At 43.1% G+C, this 17,464-nt stretch overlaps 4 protein-coding genes across 11 annotated transcripts in view; 3 read left to right on the forward strand and 1 right to left on the reverse strand.

Annotated features, from left to right (window-relative positions):
• The window catches only part of myom3 (myomesin 3), a 54,785-nt gene extending 47,503 nt beyond the window's left edge, over positions 1-7,282 (forward strand). For 2 of the 6 annotated variants that reach the window (XM_056443548.1, XM_056443549.1), the window contains 12 exons: positions 397-541; positions 2,055-2,114; positions 2,642-2,709; positions 3,419-3,529; positions 3,804-3,891; positions 4,156-4,194; positions 4,414-4,519; positions 5,586-5,749; positions 5,877-5,913; positions 6,033-6,055; positions 6,165-6,220; positions 6,368-7,282. In XM_056443548.1, coding sequence (XP_056299523.1) covers positions 397-541; positions 2,055-2,114; positions 2,642-2,709; positions 3,419-3,529; positions 3,804-3,891; positions 4,156-4,194; positions 4,414-4,519; positions 5,586-5,749; positions 5,877-5,913; positions 6,033-6,055; positions 6,165-6,220; positions 6,368-6,646 — 1,176 coding nt within the window. In that variant the 3' untranslated portion in view covers positions 6,647-7,282. The other 4 variants (XM_056443550.1, XR_008835372.1, XR_008835373.1 and 1 more) reach the window with 4 other exon arrangements.
• A 591-nt stretch (positions 7,283-7,873) lies between these two features.
• fabp10a (fatty acid binding protein 10a, liver basic) lies at positions 7,874-8,764 on the forward strand. Its single transcript, XM_056443576.1, has 4 exons — positions 7,874-8,032; positions 8,146-8,318; positions 8,410-8,499; positions 8,623-8,764. Exons 1-4 carry the CDS (start codon positions 7,966-7,968, stop codon positions 8,671-8,673), a joined length of 381 nt encoding a protein of 126 aa, XP_056299551.1. The 5' UTR covers positions 7,874-7,965; the 3' UTR covers positions 8,674-8,764.
• Positions 8,765-8,856: 92 nt separating this feature from the next.
• On the forward strand, positions 8,857-13,004 carry srsf10a (serine and arginine rich splicing factor 10a). 2 transcript variants are annotated; one of them, XM_056443570.1, is made up of 6 exons: positions 8,857-9,120; positions 10,326-10,430; positions 11,168-11,271; positions 11,397-11,565; positions 11,999-12,049; positions 12,152-13,004. In XM_056443570.1, exons 1-6 carry the CDS (start codon positions 9,056-9,058, stop codon positions 12,423-12,425), a joined length of 768 nt encoding a protein of 255 aa, XP_056299545.1. In that variant the 5' UTR covers positions 8,857-9,055; the 3' UTR covers positions 12,426-13,004. The 2 variants fall into 2 exon arrangements, with proteins under 2 accessions (XP_056299545.1, XP_056299547.1); XM_056443572.1 differs by lacking the exon at positions 11,999-12,049.
• A 51-nt stretch (positions 13,005-13,055) lies between these two features.
• Positions 13,056-16,960, reverse strand: pnrc2 (proline-rich nuclear receptor coactivator 2). 2 transcript variants are annotated; one of them, XM_056443575.1, is made up of 3 exons: positions 16,782-16,960; positions 16,091-16,297; positions 13,056-15,868 (listed from the first exon to the last, which is right to left on the reverse strand). In XM_056443575.1, the coding sequence occupies exon 3, from the start codon at positions 15,844-15,846 to the stop codon at positions 15,376-15,378; it is 471 nt and encodes a 156-aa protein (XP_056299550.1). In that variant the 5' UTR covers positions 15,847-15,868; positions 16,091-16,297; positions 16,782-16,960; the 3' UTR covers positions 13,056-15,375. The 2 variants fall into 2 exon arrangements, with proteins under 2 accessions (XP_056299550.1, XP_056299549.1); XM_056443574.1 differs by having other exon boundaries at positions 16,778-16,960.
• Between the last annotated feature and the right edge of the window lie 504 nt (positions 16,961-17,464).

Below are 17,464 nucleotides of genomic sequence, written 5' to 3' on the forward strand. Positions count from 1 at the left end.
GTGTGTGTGTGTGTGTGTGTGTGTGTGTTCGTGTTCGAAAATAACAACACTTCCTCTGCGCCGTGTATTTTTGTCGTCTCGGTCCCTCTTCATTGCACGTATCACATTTGTTCTCTCCGCATGACGACCTGTCCATACAAGAGATTTGCAAGCGGCGTGTCCTCCTGCCATCCGGGATCATCCGTCTGCACATGAGCTGACGTGCAGTGTGTGTGTGTGTGTGTGTGTGTGTGTGTGTGTGTGTGTGTGTGTGTGTGTGTGTGTGTGTGTGTGTGTGTGTGTGTGTGTGTGTGTGTGTGTGTGTGTGTGTGTGTGTGTGTGTGTGTGTGTGTGTGTGTGTGTGTGTGTGTGTGTGTGTGTGTGTGTGTGTGTGTGTGTGTGTTTGCTCTCCCGCAGCGCCGTAAGATCAACTTCGACAAGGCCAAAGGTCAGGTGGAGATACTGTTTGAGCAGCTCTGTCAGGAGGACGAGGGCTCGTACACGGCTCAGCTGAAGGACGGCCGCGCCAAGAACCAATTTACTTTGGTCTTTGTGGATCAGAGTGAGTCTTTTACTCCGGTGTAACTAAGCCGTCCTATTGGTTGTTGTTTTGTTGGACACTTCATGATGACAAAATGTGTACAACTGAAGAGGGACATGAGAACAGAACAGACATAACTTCCTAAAAAGTGATGAAGACGATAGAGGCCAAACACTTTTTGCAGCAGGTTGTTTCTTTCTATTAAATTGGGCATTTTAACATGTTGATCTATGGGGTTCGATGAGTTTGTAGCCATTCTCAAGTGGCAATTTTAGGAATTGCACCTTTTGGCTCAATTAACCTATGCGATCAAAAGTATGTCATTGGATCCGATAGACACTTAATAACTGAGTCAAGGTAAGCTCATATCGCTGTTAGACATAACGTCATTCACCATCAAATACATACAAAAAACGTGTTTCTTGTTTCTGAATGGAAAGATGGAACAAGTAAAAGTACTGTATCTCTGAGCTATATCTTTCACCAAATCCCACACATTTAGTATATTCCATGTGATCTTCTTTTGTAACGAATGTAATATTTTTACACTTGTATTTACTGAGCCTCCTCTAAAAACTGCTTGGAGCCTCTCTGAGGAGGCGCTTTGCAAGCCTCTGCTTTAGGAATTTCCCCCACCACATTTTTATTCCAGAGTAGAGAAGCGTTTTAATCTTTTAGGTCTTAAATAATTCCTCTTTAATCGAATTAAATATGAAAAACCACAATAAGGATTTGTTGGGTTTATTCTTTTATTTATTTAAGTTAGAGTCCTGGGACAGACATGTAGGGAAATGTCATCGTGTATTAGTGATATTTTTTACATATTTGTTTGTATAAATCAAGTGTATTTGTGAAAACAGTTGTTATGATTACCGTGAACTAAGCTGGTTGGTGTCGTATTGCATAAGGCAAATGCAATAACTCTTGTGTGTGTCAGTTTTATTTAATGATCTGTTCCTCTTTTGGGTGTTTTCTGAGTGAAGAGCAGTAAAAACAGAAAGTGATTAGCCTAATTTAGGACTGGATCATCTTGAATATGAATACAGAGGGATTTCAGTTATCATTTTACACTTAAATGTTGCATGAGGTTACATGAGTGAAAAGGTTTTACAGGAAACTAAAGTCTGCAATCATGGTGCATTTATTAAGTGGAAAATATCTGATGTTTTTAATGACCTTTCCTTTAACAACAATTAGAGGGCCCAATGGGCCCAATGACTTCAGGAAAGATTACATTAATACATTATCATATACTTATTTTCTCTTGTGTTGCTTTATAAATGTTATAAACCAACGACCTGTGCTCAATTCATAAGATTATTTTGTATCTGTTTTTATTCTGATGTATTATCCATTTTTGGTCACTTTGACTCAAAAGTCCACTCCCTCACCTCTGACGATTGGCCGAACAGTTCAAAATGAAGTTGGGATTACTCTGGAAGTAAAAAAACAAACAGACTGCCATCCCTCCTCCCCACATGACCCCCACGATTCTATTGTGTTGCACTCATGATATTGTTTGTGTCTCGGTCAGAGTTTCACGAGACGCTGGCCCTGGCTGATAAAAACCGGCGTGACCATCGCAGGAAATCTGGTGAGAAGTCTCCCAACATCCCGAACATACTTCATCGTAGATAGCGTTGCATCTAATGGTTGCAGTAGCTTCTGTGCAGCGACACGGCCGCTTCGTGACGTCCGATCCTCTGAAGATGAAAGCGTTGCATCCCGAAAGAGAGGAAGCCTCCCGTGCTCCTGAACTCTGTGTTCTCCCCGAGCTCTCGGATGTGATAAGGGGCAGCTGTACAACTCTTTTGTGTCGGGAGGCCGATGCCCCAATGCCCACTTGTGCAAACGGACTGCCTTCCAAAGTAGAGTCCACATTGCACATTTAGTCTATTACGTGCAGAAAAGCATGATGCAAAACCGATATTAAAGCGGGACGAATTTTATTGACTGCATGCTGTTATGTATTATCACACCACTCTGATTTCAGGCAGCTGACACTGTCAGTAATTGCCATAATTTGCCATATAATGATGCATTTGTTTCAGCGGTTGCTCTGAATAATTATTGTCTGGTGTTAGTGTGATAACCATGTGTTCTGTTCTCTCTGTTCCCAAGGACCGTACTTCCAGGAGTGTTTGTCCTGGTGTGTAAATGAGGATTGTGAACTGATTATGAAGTGCAAGGTACTTTATTTATTTTTTACAAAATAGATTAGCTAATGTTAACGTTATTAACAGCCCAGGCATGTTTCATCTTTCATTATTACTTATTTACGGCAATGTTCTACTTTTAATATCACTTGTCAAAAGAGTATTTTGACATTTTGGGTGACTTCCGTGGTCCTTTGTGCATCATGTCAATCTTCTCACTTACTTCCTGCAAGACGGCAAAGACGTGCATTCCTTAACCCTCCTGTTACCTTCGGGTCAATTTGACCCCATTCAATGTTTAACCCTCCTGTTACCTTTATATATACTGACATATTTTACCCTCGGGGTCAATTTGACCCCAGCAATTAAAACCTCCAGAAAATTATTAGAATTAATATTGTTTCCCAAGTTTAAGTGTGAGGTACTTTATGTTTGTTTGTTGACTACCTAAATAGCCCTTTAAATATATAAAAAAGTTGATATTTCTTATATGTTTGACACAGTGAAAAACAGCCTGGGGTCAACTTGACCCGAAAGAACACCGACATTAAACATTGAATGGGGTCAAATTGACCCTAAGGTAACAGGAGGGTTAAACATTGAATGGGGTCAAATTGACCCAAAGGTAACAGGAGGGTTAAAATGACAAACCTTTACAGTGATGCATTTATTTCAAAGATAACATAATCATGATTACAAATCCCTTTTTGTGGATTTTTTTTTTTAACTTCTCCACACACAGGTGACAAATACAAACAAGGACACGTCACTCAAGTGGTTTAAAGAAGGCGCGGCGGTGCCCCGAGTTGTGTACGACCCGGCATCAGGGGTCAGCACACTCACCATCCCGCAGGTATCCAAAGAGACTCTGCTCTATTTTCAGACTCCGAGAGGTGGGGAGGGGAGTTAAGGCCTCCGGGAAATGTAAACCAGCGTTTAGAAATGTGCATCTGTGTAGCGAGACAAAACAAGACCAGCATTATAGGATTTCTCTTATTATATTGCGAAAAAGTGTATTTTAAGGTTAAATAAAAGATGAATTAAAGTGTTTGGTTGTTCTCCAGAGTCATCAATATTTGATCACAGGAGCTATGAATAATGCGGTGGATGTTTTTTTCTCTCCTCAGGTTACCAAGAAAGAGGCCGGTTCATTCAGAGCGGTGGTGTCGGACCGGAGAGGAGAGGACGTCAGCGCGTTAGAGTTGCTGGACGACGGTGAGACGGTGTGACGTTGTCACCGGCGACCAGATGTTCACAAACAGCAGTCCCCGCTAGTTCCTGTGTGCATTTCAACTTTCCATCTCATCATGAAAGTGAGGTGATTAATATCTGTTTTTCCATCTCATCATGTGCCCTCAGTATTCAGTCGTCTCATCATGTGTCCTCAGTATTCAGCCGTCTCATCTCCCACTAATCTGGCGTTTAGTATTCATCGAGCTCCAGAAGCGACATGAAAGACATTGTTCTTTTTATTTACAGAGTATGACAAGCTTCTCCAGCAGCTGAGTAAACAGTGCGGTGAGTTATTTATTCACGAGTGGAAGCGCTATACCTTTGTGGAATGTGATAATAAAATGTCCAGCACACTTGCTGTGTTGGGGATGAGGATGATGCATCTGAATGTTTAGTGTTTTGTTGTGTGTGCGTCGTTTCTAAATATGAATGCGTTGAAATGTATGCAAACTGTGGCATTTAATCACCGGGAGCTCTGCCGTCTCTCTGCCAAATCTCCTGCAGCATTGTCTGCCAGCCCTCTGCAGATTCAGAGCACCGCTGAGGGTTTCAGGCTCTACTGCTCCCTCAAATACTACATCAGCCACCTGAAGACCAGCTGGCTCTTCAAGTGAGTCCACACGCAGAGCTCCTCTCACCCTGTGTGCGTCTCCTCCCAGCCGATACCAATGAGGAAGTAGACCAGACATACATGAAGTTCCTTCAGAGACTTGATTAGAAATGTTGAAAATCATAGCGAAAGGCTTGGCTGCTACACACACACACACACACACACACACACACACACACACACACACACACACACACACACACACACAACTCATTCATGTTCAAAGGTCTTTTAATGTGCTATGACATTTATCTTGATGGTGGCAGCGTCTAGGGCTCATTTACTAAAGTTCAGCCTCTGAAATGCGAATCAAAGTTCAACTACTGACGGCTTAAAGAGTTTAGGATTTTCGGTGTGAAAGTAGAGCCGGATCTTCTCTCAGGTGGCACATCTGGACGCTGAAACACCTGGTTCCTCCGTCTTATCATGTGTAATAATTGGTCCATTAAAATATCTCTGTGAGGCTCGGCCCAATGTTTTTAAACACGCCAAATATATCAGTTTGAGTTTTGCATTGATGAATAAAATGGTGACCATCCATAAAATAATGAAGAAAGAGAGAAAGCTGTTCCACTGGACCATCGGCAAGCTGTGTTTCTCAGCTGGGCTGTCGTGCATGTGCATTTCATCTGATTTATAGATTAGTTGATATTAAATTTGATACATTTTTAATTATTTAAAGGGCGGACTGGAACAGGATTATGACAGGGCTCGGGGTAAAATCGGTTTCCATAGTAAGGCTTCTAGCCCCACCTGCTGGGGTCTTGAGGGATTGCCTTTACTAAAGAAAACAAACAGCTGAAGAAAATCAGACTAGTTTTAATCACATTGATATGTTGTTTTAGTCTTCAATAAAATTAGTTTTGTACATGACTTCCAGTCAGACTAAAAACATGTAAATACAGCTGTTTTTGTTTCCACTCTTTCTGAGTTTATAAACTGTCATCCTTTCTTACTTTCCTCTGACGTTTGATAAGATGATGTCCATGTCATGTTTTGATAGGAATCTGTAAGTCTTGATGTAAAGCAAACGTACAGAGGAATGTATTCGCTTGCTATCGTGCAGGGAGAAGAAGATTGGCCAAGAGGCCAGGACAAAGCCTGGCAGCAATATGGAGAAAGTCTGGATTGAAATCTGTAACCCAACAGAGAATGATAAAGGCAAATACGCGTTGGAGATGTTCGACGGCCAAGAGACACACAAGCGGCATCTGGACCTGTCTGGACAAGGTGGGTCGGAAATGACAAGTTTGCTCTAAAAGATCTTAAAGGCAACGTCAGATCAAGAGAAGGTTTTTAAAAACTTTTTAGAGCAGATCAGAGAAATAAAAATCTTGATTATTTTCATTTTCTACAGCGTTTGCCGATGCCTTGTTGGAGCACCAGAGGTTGAAGTAAGTGCCGCACGACATGAGGCTACACGTTGAGCGCGGCTTGCAGCGGCACGAACGGGAAACACCCGCTAACCGACGATGTCATATTGATTTGACTCTTTTTGTGTTTCGTCCCTCAGGCAAGCGGCCATTGCCGAGAAAAGTGAGTCACAGGCTGTGAATCCCGGAGATGTGTTTTGCCCACAACAAAGGTTAAAAGAGTCCACACTGTGCATGTCAGCAGGGACTTTCTGACGCTGGTTTTGTTTCAGATCGGGCCAAAGTGACTAAGGGCCTTCCGGATGTGGTCGCCATCATGGAAGGCAAGGTAGGACATTGTCAGGGAAGCAGTGCTACTTCGAGACCAGTGCATGCTCTGTGGTGGTGTTACCGTCATCATGCTGTGTGGTTGGAGGCCTAACGGCATCATTGACGCACGCCGTATTTTCTCGACCGCTCCCGGTCCTCTCTCCAGTCTTTGTGCCTGACGTGCTTCATCGACGGCGAACCGGCCCCGGAGATCACGTGGCTCCGCAACGACAAGGAGGTCGCTCAGCAGAACCAGTTCGTCATCACTAAGGAGCCCAAGTGCAGCACCATCACCATCAACGACGTCAACGTGGCAAATTCCGGAAAGTACAGCATCTTTGTGCGCAACAAGTACGGCTCTGAAACGGTGGATGTGACCGTGAGCGTCTACAAGCACGGGCAGAAGCCTCCGTCACACGCGGTGGAGATGGGTTTTAATGCCTGAGGTGGAGGTTTTTTTTTTCTGAATAGAGAGAAAGAAGTATTTGAAGGTGGACGGGTCGATAGGTGTTGAGATGGAATGATGCTGGTTTGTTGTTGTGTTGGGACATTTTATTGAGCACGAGGAAGGATTAATCAATTATGTAATATCCTATAGTCTGCCAACAGTCTCTATAGCATTTAAATTCTAAACAGTGTATGCCATAAATACAATGTCAGGCTTCTCCTGCGATGGAGATGCAGAATAGCAAAGTTGTTTTTATCAAAATTATTTCGCCAACTTATTTAAAAAGAGGGAATTGCTCCAATTCCCTTAAATAACTAGTTGAATTTATAAGCAGTAAAATGCACAAATAATTAAATAAAATATAATCAATTAAAAAACACTCAGAGGATGTGTCTTACTTGTTCTGGTGTGTCTAACTTATATATTCTAAGCAACTGGATGTCGGCTCACATTAGCCTAAATGAGCTAACACTAGTTTGCTGATAGAGAGTTGGCCGACTTTGACTCCTCTACTTTTGCTCCTGTCACATTAGATTTGATTCTTTATCCATTATTATGTAAGTGTCATGTTTAAAGGGTTCACTAAGAATCTGTTTGTCTCTGTGTGTTGTGAATAAAGCAATTTCAAGTGATTATCTTTTCTTTGTTTGTTTATTTTTAAGAGCACGAACAGATATTACATTTCCTTTATGGATTCTTAACCAGTAAACTACCTGATTTTTGTATTAAGTATTACAGAAAATATGTTCTGCAGCTTTCTGTGTGATTTTTGCAAGCAGAGATCCAGCTTTGTTAAAAGCAAACAGTCCGTAGTGTCAATAACCTGCTGGTCCTCAGTCAGGAGACTCGTGTTAGAGGTCAAACGACACATTGAGGAAAAGTTGCATCTATTAATGTTCAACACATGAGTCCTGAAATAAAATACATGTCGGCATGTATTAAATCAAAAATCTTCTCGTTTTGATTCTGCGGGTTCCCATCCTCAAAATTCATTCGAGGGGGGGGTCTCTGTAAACCAAAGTAAATGTTCTGAAAGACAAAGCAAAAGCAAAAAGTCCGTCCATATTTCTTATCAGTGAGACTTTTGATCACATGGGACAAAAATGAACATCTAAATTCCTCTTTGGTGTTTGTCCCAAGAGGAGTACGTGAACTCCAGGTTGTTCAAACAGCAGTGAGGGGTTTGTTACTCATTAGACGCTTGCTTTCCAGTATAAGAAGGTGCAGCGCCACAGTCACATCCTCCACATTGTGTTGAGCTTCACACAGCTGTCTCAGCCTCCAGCCTGAAGGAGAACCCACATCTTCTCGAGAACATGGACTTCAACGGAACATGGCAGGTGTACGCCCAGGAGAACTACGAGGAGTTCCTCAAGGCCATGGGTGAGAAAACAAACCAGTTTCAGAAACTAAAAACATCTACTATCTTTGGAAGCTGAAGAGTGTCAATTGCACTGTGCAGGAATTAACAAAAGCACATACGCTTTGCTTGCCAGAACTCCCAGAGCACGTCATCAAGATGGCCAAGGACATCAAGCCCATCACTGAGATCCAGCAGAAAGGTAATGACTTTGTCGTCACCTCCAAGACACCTGGACAGACTGTGACCAACTCCTTTACCATTGGGAAGGAGGCTGATATCACCACCATGGACGGCAAGAAGCTCAAGGTTTGTTCTTTATGAGTTTAACGCTAATTTTTATGTCACACCACTGTTTTTTCTGTAAACGATATGAACCGTCTCCTCATATTACCTGCAGTGCATTGTCAATCTGGAGGATGGCAAACTGGTCTGCAACACTGGCAAGTTCTGCCACATCCAAGAGATCAAGGGAGGAGAGATGGTAGAGGTGCGTATCTTACAAGAAGTCGCTCATTCTATTCCACCTCGCTGTCTCGTAAGATAACATGTAACGTCATGCGTCTCCTGGCCACACTTTAAATGTGTTTACTTTTCATGTGTCCCCTTTCAGACCTTGACCATGGGCTCAACAACTCTCATCAGGAGGAGCAAAAAGATGTAAATGTGTCAGTGAAGAAACCAATTTATATTTAAATGAATAAAAACGTGCTTCTTAAGTGTGGTTTTTGCACCATCTTTGATGAGCAAATGACTCTTTTTGCCTACTTTCAAAATCCTTACTGAGAAAATATATATCATTCAGAAAACAATGGAATAATCAGAAATAAAACCAAATCATAATTGGAAAAGGTAGGTTAAGTCAAGTGTGTGTGTGCAGCGTTCTGTGCCGTCGTGGCTGTACAAAGGTGCGCATGCGCACTCGAGGGGAACTCTTCGACCACGCAGTCGCCGTCCAGTGAAAAGCATCAGGGCTCGTGGAAAAGAAATTGCGGTAGTAAACAAATTCCCGTGCACAGAATAATTGCAAACGGGTCGTTACAAAAATGGCGAGGTACCTGAGGCCGCCTAACACGTCTCTCTTCGTTAGAAACATCGCCGACGACTCCAGGTATGTTCTCGTTTTAACCCCTTCAAGCTAACATGATGCTAGTTAGGTTAGCGAACATAGCCCAAATGGCCAAATGGCGTCGACGGAAAGAGTGAGCCCAAATTAGGGATGGACAACCAAGAAGCTGTGGCGGTTTTGTTTTAACCGTGTTTTTGCGCCACATAAGTATTTAAATGATATAATGTAATGAGGTTCGCTCACACGAGGCCGAACGTGTGTGTGTCGTCGCAGCTAACGTCGCAGCTAACGTCGCTCACTGCCCCGAACAAGCGAGTCGCTTTTGATAATGATATGGACATAAATGAGTAGCTAGTAGCTAATGTAGCGCGACTAGGATGCCAGTCGGTGGTGTTTCGTGTGCGATACGTAACGTAACGTGCGCGTTGTAGAACACGTTTTTCCACTATTTGTATTTCTATTTTTTTATTATTTGGCAACCAGCGTCAAACCCTCTCTTCAAACGTACGGGGCAGCGATACTTTATTTATTTATTAAGTAATGTTCGCTGGAAATAGACCTGCAGACACGAATAAAACGTGGAGCTCACGTTACAGTCCAGTGTAAATGTGGGGAACGAAATTAAGAGAAAGCGAAATGCTTCATTAAACTCTTTGTTTTGTTATCCCAGATTTGTCCTGGACATGTTTTGTTTGTTGTTAATTAAACGGAAATTATACAATGTTCACCCAGAGCTCTCTCTATATATTTATATATTTGTGTATATATATATATTTTTTGTTTTTAAGTATTTTTTAGAAATGTGCTACTGTTATTTGCTGCTGCCCCTCAAAAGTCCATACACAAAATACATTTATTGCTAATTATATAATATAGTCGGCAGAAAACACTGGCCTCCTTGCATATGTATTTGTTAAATTATCAGTAATTTGAAATGTTACTATAATAAATGTACATGCTGGGGTTATTTTTTAACCCCTGTGACTTTACCACCTTTTTGTTAATGAACATTAATGCAATGTCTATCTTTTTTATGGCAGCTGTGGATGTGTAACTTTGACTGACTGTTTTTATTTGTTTTATACAGAACTTCCCTTTGACGTGGGAGAGTAATTTGATTTGTCTGTAAATAACTTTTGTCGTGGGCGGTGCTGGCACCAGCTCCTGTGTATATCTTGCACACTGAGCTCCAGCTAAGTTCACATGACAGCCAGCAGAATAAATGTGCTTATTTCATGACACTTTAGGCCAGAGGATATTCGACGTGAGTTTGGTCGTTATGGGCCTATAGTAGACGTCTACATTCCACTTGACTTCTATACACGCCGGGGAAGAGGATTTGCTTACATTCAATATCCTTTATTCTTTTATTTTGGAAATGGTGTTTTCACAGGGATTGTAAAGCATTATACTTTGTGGTTGCTGTTTATTCAGGGGCCACTATCAATGACAATGTATGTGTTTGTTTTTTTTAAATGTAATTGAATTTTCTGAGAATTATTTGTTTCTAATAATTTATTTAACTTATTCCTAACCAATATTTCTTCTGTTGTTGCCTTAGAATGGTAAAGATACAGTTCTGGAGATCCCGCACCAAAGAAAGTTGAAAGGCGGTTGTAGAGTAGATTCAAGCACAAGAGACACCCAGGCGACAAGCAATAGTGGAATTTGGAAAATAAAGAGCAAAAGCATGAAGATACAAAGAGGAAAAAAGAAAGCGCCCAGGCTTCCATTTGTCTACCAAAGGAAGGAAAAGCAAAGTGTTTATTGGGCAAAGACAAGCAGGAAACCTCAAGTTCTTCTGCCAAGACAATAAAGATCAAGCTGAAGGTTAAAGGTAACAAGCCAAATGTTTTGTATCCTACCGAATCTGATCACCATCAATATGTCTTGTCTTTTTCAATTTGAGATCACAAATGGGGCCAATGATTCAGTTTTATGTTTGATTATCTAAGTCCAGAAGCTGTGTTTCATAGACTGGAGCTGTCAACCTGTGTTGCAGCCTCCTTTTCTTTCTTTTCTTAAATTGTGCATGTGTGCAGTCTTTTCTGTCCAAATATCAAAACAAAAGGCCTTAACAATACAGCACGTTTGAAGATGTCCGGGATGCAGAGGACGCTCTTCACAACCTGGACCATAAATGGGTCTGTGGGCGTCAGATTGAGATCCAGTTTGCCCAGGGGGACAGAAAGAGTACGACATAATTAAATTTCTATCCCAAAAGCGAACATTTAACTTCTTTAACGCCTCATACTGCATTGTATGAGACCTGAGTTTATAGCAACAAATGTTCTGGTCTATTTTTCTTCTTCTCCAAGCTCCGAACCAGATGAAGACCAAGGAGCGCCACTCCCCTCGCAGTTCCTCCCGCCACGACGACGATCGGGACGGCCGCCGAAGACGTTCCAGGAGCCGCAGCTACGAGCGCCGCCGGTCCCGGAGCCCCTCCCATGAGCGCCGTCCACGGCGATCTGAAAGCCCAAGAGAGTGAGTTCTGGCACCTTGAATCATTTGCAATAGTTGAAATGTTTTTCACTTTATGACCTATTTGTCATAGCTGAATCGACACTCAATCTACAGGTTAGTCACAGAGCGGCAGCCCTGTCCTACAATGTGTCGTAATTAGAGCCGGCTATAAAACCTCAATACTTTGCTGCTACTGTAGCATAAAAAATAGTTGGCACCCAAATTCTTGACGTGTGACAAAATATACAGATCTAAAATCAGAAAATGTCTTGCTATATTTAATGATTTAAAAGTATCCTGACGAACGAAAGTTATCTGGAGCTGATATAAACCAGTTGGTTTGGTCATAAAGCAGTAACCTGATGTTCTCATATCCTGGTCATACGGTGGTGCGCCCAGTCATTTATGGAATCCGTTACACCCTGAAAACCGGTTTGTCTTTTGTTCTCTCCAGATCTCTGTCCTACAGTCGACACAGGCGGAGCAGAAGCCATGAAAACGACAAGTAGTCTAATTTCTCATCTAGTTTGTTAAATAAGCAGAGGCCATTGTACTGCAACTTTACAATCCAGTTGTCGTCATTGATAAGTGATGTTCGTTCCACCAGGTTCAGAGGGCCTCCTCGGGAGCAGCACAGGGCTCCACGTCAACCGGTCTCACGTAGCCACTCTGCATCCCGCTCCCCTGCACCCTCCAGGCCCATGCCCAAAGGTAAAAAGAGCCCGTCCAGGTCCCACACCCCGGCTGAAGACTACCAACCCACTGCCAGTTCTCTGAAGCAGCCCGTGGGACGATCGCCATCCCGCTCCTACTCGAGATCCATGTCCCGCTCACGTTCTCGCTCCAGGTCCTGGGCTGGACGCAAGTCGGGAGGCCACTGACTGTCTGCCCCCCCCCAATGCTCCGTTAATCTGTCTCCGTTCAGTTAGAACTATTAGGCCGTTGGCATTGGTTTAGCTTCACTTAAAGGAGTATGTTGCCAAAGGGGGAGACGAGAGCTGATATTTCTTTTAGTGAAAAGGGTTTTGTTCCAAAGTGATAGGTGGTCAGTTTCTTTTTTTGGGACTCTTAATGGTTGCTGCAGGAGAAAACATGTTAGTTTGGCATTGCCAATAATATTTTTGTACTTTTGACTTCCATATTTGTTTAATGTCTTTATGGCTATTTGTTTGAACTATACAAATAAAAATTGCATTTTACTTCAGGCCGACTTCAGTATTTACCAACTATGCTGCCCAGCGTTTACAGCAGGCACCAGTTAAACTGCAGTAGCTGTAATTATATTGGCTGATGTATTGAATGCAGTTAGTTGCCATTGTCCAGTATGCTATGTGACAGTATGATTAACTGAATTCATTTATGTACTTTGAGTGAAACATTTGAATATTTCAAATGTGCCGTTAGTACTGTTCTAGTTTTACTTGGTATGCTTTGAAAAATAAAGACATTTTACAACCTAATACTCTGTGAATGTTGTAGGTAGAATGAAAAAACACTCGAGCAGACAAAGGTAGGGGGGGGGAGGGACAGGGATTTATTTTCTTTTGTAAAATGTGTTTCAGAGTGCATTTAACATTTGCTCTTTTTTTTTACCAATTGATACAAATCTTTAACGGGGCATTTTCTTTCCATAGTCGGTGACTTTTCCAGGGGGACAAATTAACAGCCAATTCGTTACACATTTCAAATTTAGAGTAAGGAGACTGCCATGCACAACTCAATAAGGGCCAGAACATTAATTTTGTTTTACATGAACAACCAATAGTAAGAACTTAAAACAGCATTAGGCCAAGTTCAATTGTCAGCTGGCGGAAGAACAGCAGACAATTGAAGATGGCTCTGATGAAAAACATTAGTCAACTTGTGGCGTTGCCACCAAATGAACATCAGTTTCAGCATGGATTTCAACTTAGGCACAAACAGGTCAACTCGAGATTTAAAAAACATCACATTTACATAATGTAAGCACATTCAGAACTCAAATTCTTACATAGGCAGGTCTCCTAGGATCCAATTGGTGTTTTGCAGTTTTACTTAATTCGCATCTTTCACCCTACACTGCATAATACAAAACAATAAAAAACATGTGCAAGATCTCTGGAAAGATAACAGTGCAGGGGTGCTGAGAAATGCTATTTGCAGCTTTTTTTTAACAAAAATATTCTTCAGTATTGAAGTCAAGACATTGAAGTCAAGACACGTCCTTAGCATGTCTTATACATTCAGTGTTATTACTAAAAATACTTTTGTCAGACAGGCCTCAAACTCGGCCTGCAAATTTACATATGCTACAAGTACTTTATACATTTAATTATTTACATGGCTCTAACACATTAACACGCTCTCATACTTTGTTTCATCATCTTTAGGCTGGCAATAAACAGCTCCAATTCTGCAAGGGGAAAGCAAAAGAATGTCTCAAGGGAAACGAGTCAAACGAAAATAGAGAATCCATGGGGAGATAGTCAATTACGCCTCTATTTCAATAGCATCCTGGCCTGTAACTTATTAAAAACGTGTCAGATTGCAGTGCAAGAGGGTAAACGCAGAGGCGGAAAGTGTCTGTCGATGATGGGATGGTCAACTATGGAAACCTATTTTGTAAACATAAACGCCAACCTCTCGCCTCACGCCGAGTCCTCGGGGCCACTCCTTCAGAAACCCTCCTCCGCTCCACCTTGCTTACAAACGCCTGCAGTAAACGGGGCCATGTCACATGACTTAGAAAGTGAAACCCACGACCAAGTCTGGCCCTCTTCCGCGAGTTTACGCTGCAGCGCTGTCCTGAAAAGGCAGAGACCGAGGAGCAATAACAGTGCTTATTGAGACAGATGAACAGTTAGAAGTGACCGTCGCTCGTTTACCACACAGGCCCGTACGGGTCAAGCGGCGACGGCGACAATGCCGGCCACGTCGAGAATGTCCAAAAGAACGAAAAGAAAATACAGCGAAAACATTGCTTTGGTTACACAGCACTTCTTATATCTTTCAACCACAACAATAAAAGGACGTGTACAAAATAATGCTATGATAGAGTGATCGGCCTCAGACGAGCTCAACTCCTATAGTGCATGTGCGCACAGCGCAATAAAAAAAAAAAGGTACAGGAGTCAACAGTCCAAGGCCGGTGTGCCATGGTCTCTTATTACCCTTCAGTTCGAGGTGATACTTTTGAACTGTACTGTTCAGCGCATTACCTCCAGTAAGAAAGCTTTTTTTCCCTGCAGAATTGCAGTTTTGAGTGTCCTTTCCATCACAAACAAGGATTGTTAAACATAAAAGAAAAGAGGGCCCTACTCCAAAAACTATGTAATTGCTACAAATGCAAGTTTGCTTTAGCACCTGATGCTTTAGAAATTACCTCGAAGGCTCATCATGAAACTTATGTAACTGAAAAAGCATGTCTGTCCACAGAAATGGACTGTAAAAGTGGTGGGAATTTACCTGACCGATACTATAACCGATGTTTGCGGGGGGGGGGGGAAACGGAACACTCAAATCTGCTTTGATAGCCAACATCAAAAGAACAAAACAAATAGAGAAGTAGAAGGGATATCCAGTTTGTCATTAGTCACAGAAACTGACTCCACTAAAAAGGCATTACCGACCAGCAAGGCTCCAAGGCTGTAATATCTAGAAACATAGGCTTACACATTTTGTGTTGAATTCACATTTCACAGCAAAAAAAATTGCTGGAAATGCCTCCGAACAGAGGTCAATCTTAAAAACAGCTAAAAGTATTACAGCACTGAGGCGTTCCTGGTGGGTGGGTGCCCTCAAGAGAGTCCCAGTTCGTACATGGGGTTTTTGGATGAGTATGGGTACCCCCTCTCAGGCCTGCACCTTGAGGAGACTCTTGAGCTGGAAGGCCATCATCTCCCGGTTGTCACAGGCGCCCATTGGGAAGGACACCCAGTGGCTGGGGGGCTTGGGCAACACGCTGGGCAAGGGCGGCTCGCTGAACTTGGGTCCTGCGTAGCTCGGACTCCCCTGTGTGGCAAGGAGCGTGTTGAGGTGAGACACCACACCCTCCCAGTTCTGATCATAGTTGGTGGCAAAGCGGACAGAAGGGTCCTTTTCTGCGGACGCGGCCTGCCGCGCCTCTGGAAACCGGTGGTAGGTGGCGAGCTTGTCGCTCCGGCGGTGGCTGTGGTGGTGAAGGCCGCCCGCTCCCCCTGCAGATGCCGGCGCTCCGTTCTGGTCACGGCTCCTCTGCTTGGCCCGGCCCAGCTGCTGGTTCTTCTTGGGCAAAGGGCGCTCGGGGTGGGAAACTGGAATGTTGTATCTCTCTCCACCTCCCATACTGCTTCTGCACTAGTGTCACCTGTGTGATAAATATATATATATATATACAGTTAATGCCAAGTGCTCGGAAGCCTTAAATCATGATCCGCTCATTCTTATTGAGCGGTGTAATACCTAATCCGTCCACACAGCACGCGCAAAGTTTCAGTGAAAACAGTGCAGAGGGTTACGTGCAGAGACTGCAGACAGCCTGCGACGCCCCTCCCCCACACAGCCGGGAGCAAAAACAACCCCAGCTCACCTCTTTGTTGTGAGAAAGTTGGTGCACCAGAGATCTCTCTTCAATCGTTCACCTCCAATCGGGTCCCAGGTCCTCGAAGTGGTGATACTTCTCGCTGTACTTCTGTGTCCAGCGAGGTCTGAAGTTGTCATGTGCCAATGAGTGTTGTTTTCCCGTAGAGCCGAGCTGAACATCAATTCACCTCGGCACACGATACTCCGAGAAGACCTTTTTTTTTTTAGGGAGGAGAAGAGATTGTCAGTTAGACGGTGTTTTTTTTTTACTTTAACTTCTGTGGTTTAGTGAGTTTGTGTTTTCTTCCAGTGGGACGTGTGTTTTCAGAGTGCGTCATAACAGCAAATGAATAAAAATTGCGTAAACGACAGCACAGTTCGTGAGAACATAACAAGAGTACACCAAGGTAAATGTGAGAGAGGGCTACATGAGATAACTACGACAGTGTTATTACACTTGTTTGTCACTTTGTTCCCGTCATGTCGCTTTGTGTGGGATATTTTCCGGAGTTATAAAAAAAGGAAATACATGTTTTTAATCACGATTATCTCGATGGCCGTGCATTCCCATTAGTAAGCCCGACGGCAGGTGGGTTAATTGGCGACGTTTACAGCCTCCGTCACATCGTTTTAGACGCGAACCAAAACAAAGGAACCGTGAAGCTCAATATGGCGACGGCGTTGCTTCTCTTACCTACTTCCTCGGGCTTGGTTGTTGAAGAGCCCTTCGTCCCAAGAAAATATGCGATAAGCCTTTTGCGGTCCCTCGGCGGACTATGTGAGGAAGCACAGCGAGCTATGGTTCCTACAAAATCCCCGTCGCCTTCGAAGCTTATGCGTTGTTGAACAGCGGCCGTACGACGCCGCTTCACTCTCTCCCGACTCCGTCTGAATTGCAACAAAATGGAATCCACAGCGGAGATATGTAGCTTGCTCTCACCCGGATCCGACCAATCGCGTGCCGAGTTGGAAGCCGAGCAGCCAATCACCGGAGAGACGGCCAGACGCATTCACGCCTGTTGCCAGACCGGTGACGTCAATTGCCGACAGTCCTCTCGCTTCCTTTGTTGGAACTCGGGTATTTCCTGAGAGAAGTGAGGAAAATAACAACGAAACCAACGCTTTAAAAGCACCGTGACTGTTCTGCCGTGACACTATGTTACGTAATAAAAACCTGTTTTCATGTAACGTATTATTAAGGGGTTGGAGTCGCGTTATAGATATCCATGTTGTTCTTATTATGCAATGGCAATCCCTCGTTCAAATAACAAGGCAAACACGTCCAGTTTATATTTATGATTCAAACTTTTTTCTGCTGTGTGAAAACAGATTTGTTGTTGCACAGTTCCTGTTAGCGTGTTGTATTGCTGTGCTGTGAAAC

This window comes from Pseudoliparis swirei, chromosome 22 (assembly GCF_029220125.1).
Source record: "Pseudoliparis swirei isolate HS2019 ecotype Mariana Trench chromosome 22, NWPU_hadal_v1, whole genome shotgun sequence".
Lineage (NCBI taxonomy): Eukaryota > Metazoa > Chordata > Actinopteri > Perciformes > Liparidae > Pseudoliparis > Pseudoliparis swirei.

Bases quoted from the DNA above. Each gene is read 5' to 3' on its own strand.
- fabp10a (XM_056443576.1), top strand. From the start codon at position 7,966: ATGGACTTCAACGGAACATGGCAGGTGTACGCCCAGGAGAACTACGAG. The intron at 8,319-8,409 runs GTTTGTTCTTTA...TATTACCTGCAG, and splicing joins TGGACGGCAAGAAGCTCAAG to TGCATTGTCAATCTGGAGGA. The intron at 8,500-8,622 runs GTGCGTATCTTA...GTCCCCTTTCAG, and splicing joins AGGGAGGAGAGATGGTAGAG to ACCTTGACCATGGGCTCAAC.
- srsf10a (XM_056443570.1), top strand. From the start codon at position 9,056: ATGGCGAGGTACCTGAGGCCGCCTAACACGTCTCTCTTCGTTAGAAAC. The intron at 9,121-10,325 runs GTATGTTCTCGT...ATGACACTTTAG, and splicing joins AACATCGCCGACGACTCCAG to GCCAGAGGATATTCGACGTG. The intron at 12,050-12,151 runs GTAGTCTAATTT...TCGTTCCACCAG, and splicing joins AGAAGCCATGAAAACGACAA to GTTCAGAGGGCCTCCTCGGG.
- pnrc2 (XM_056443575.1), bottom strand. From the start codon at position 15,846: ATGGGAGGTGGAGAGAGATACAACATTCCAGTTTCCCACCCCGAGCGC.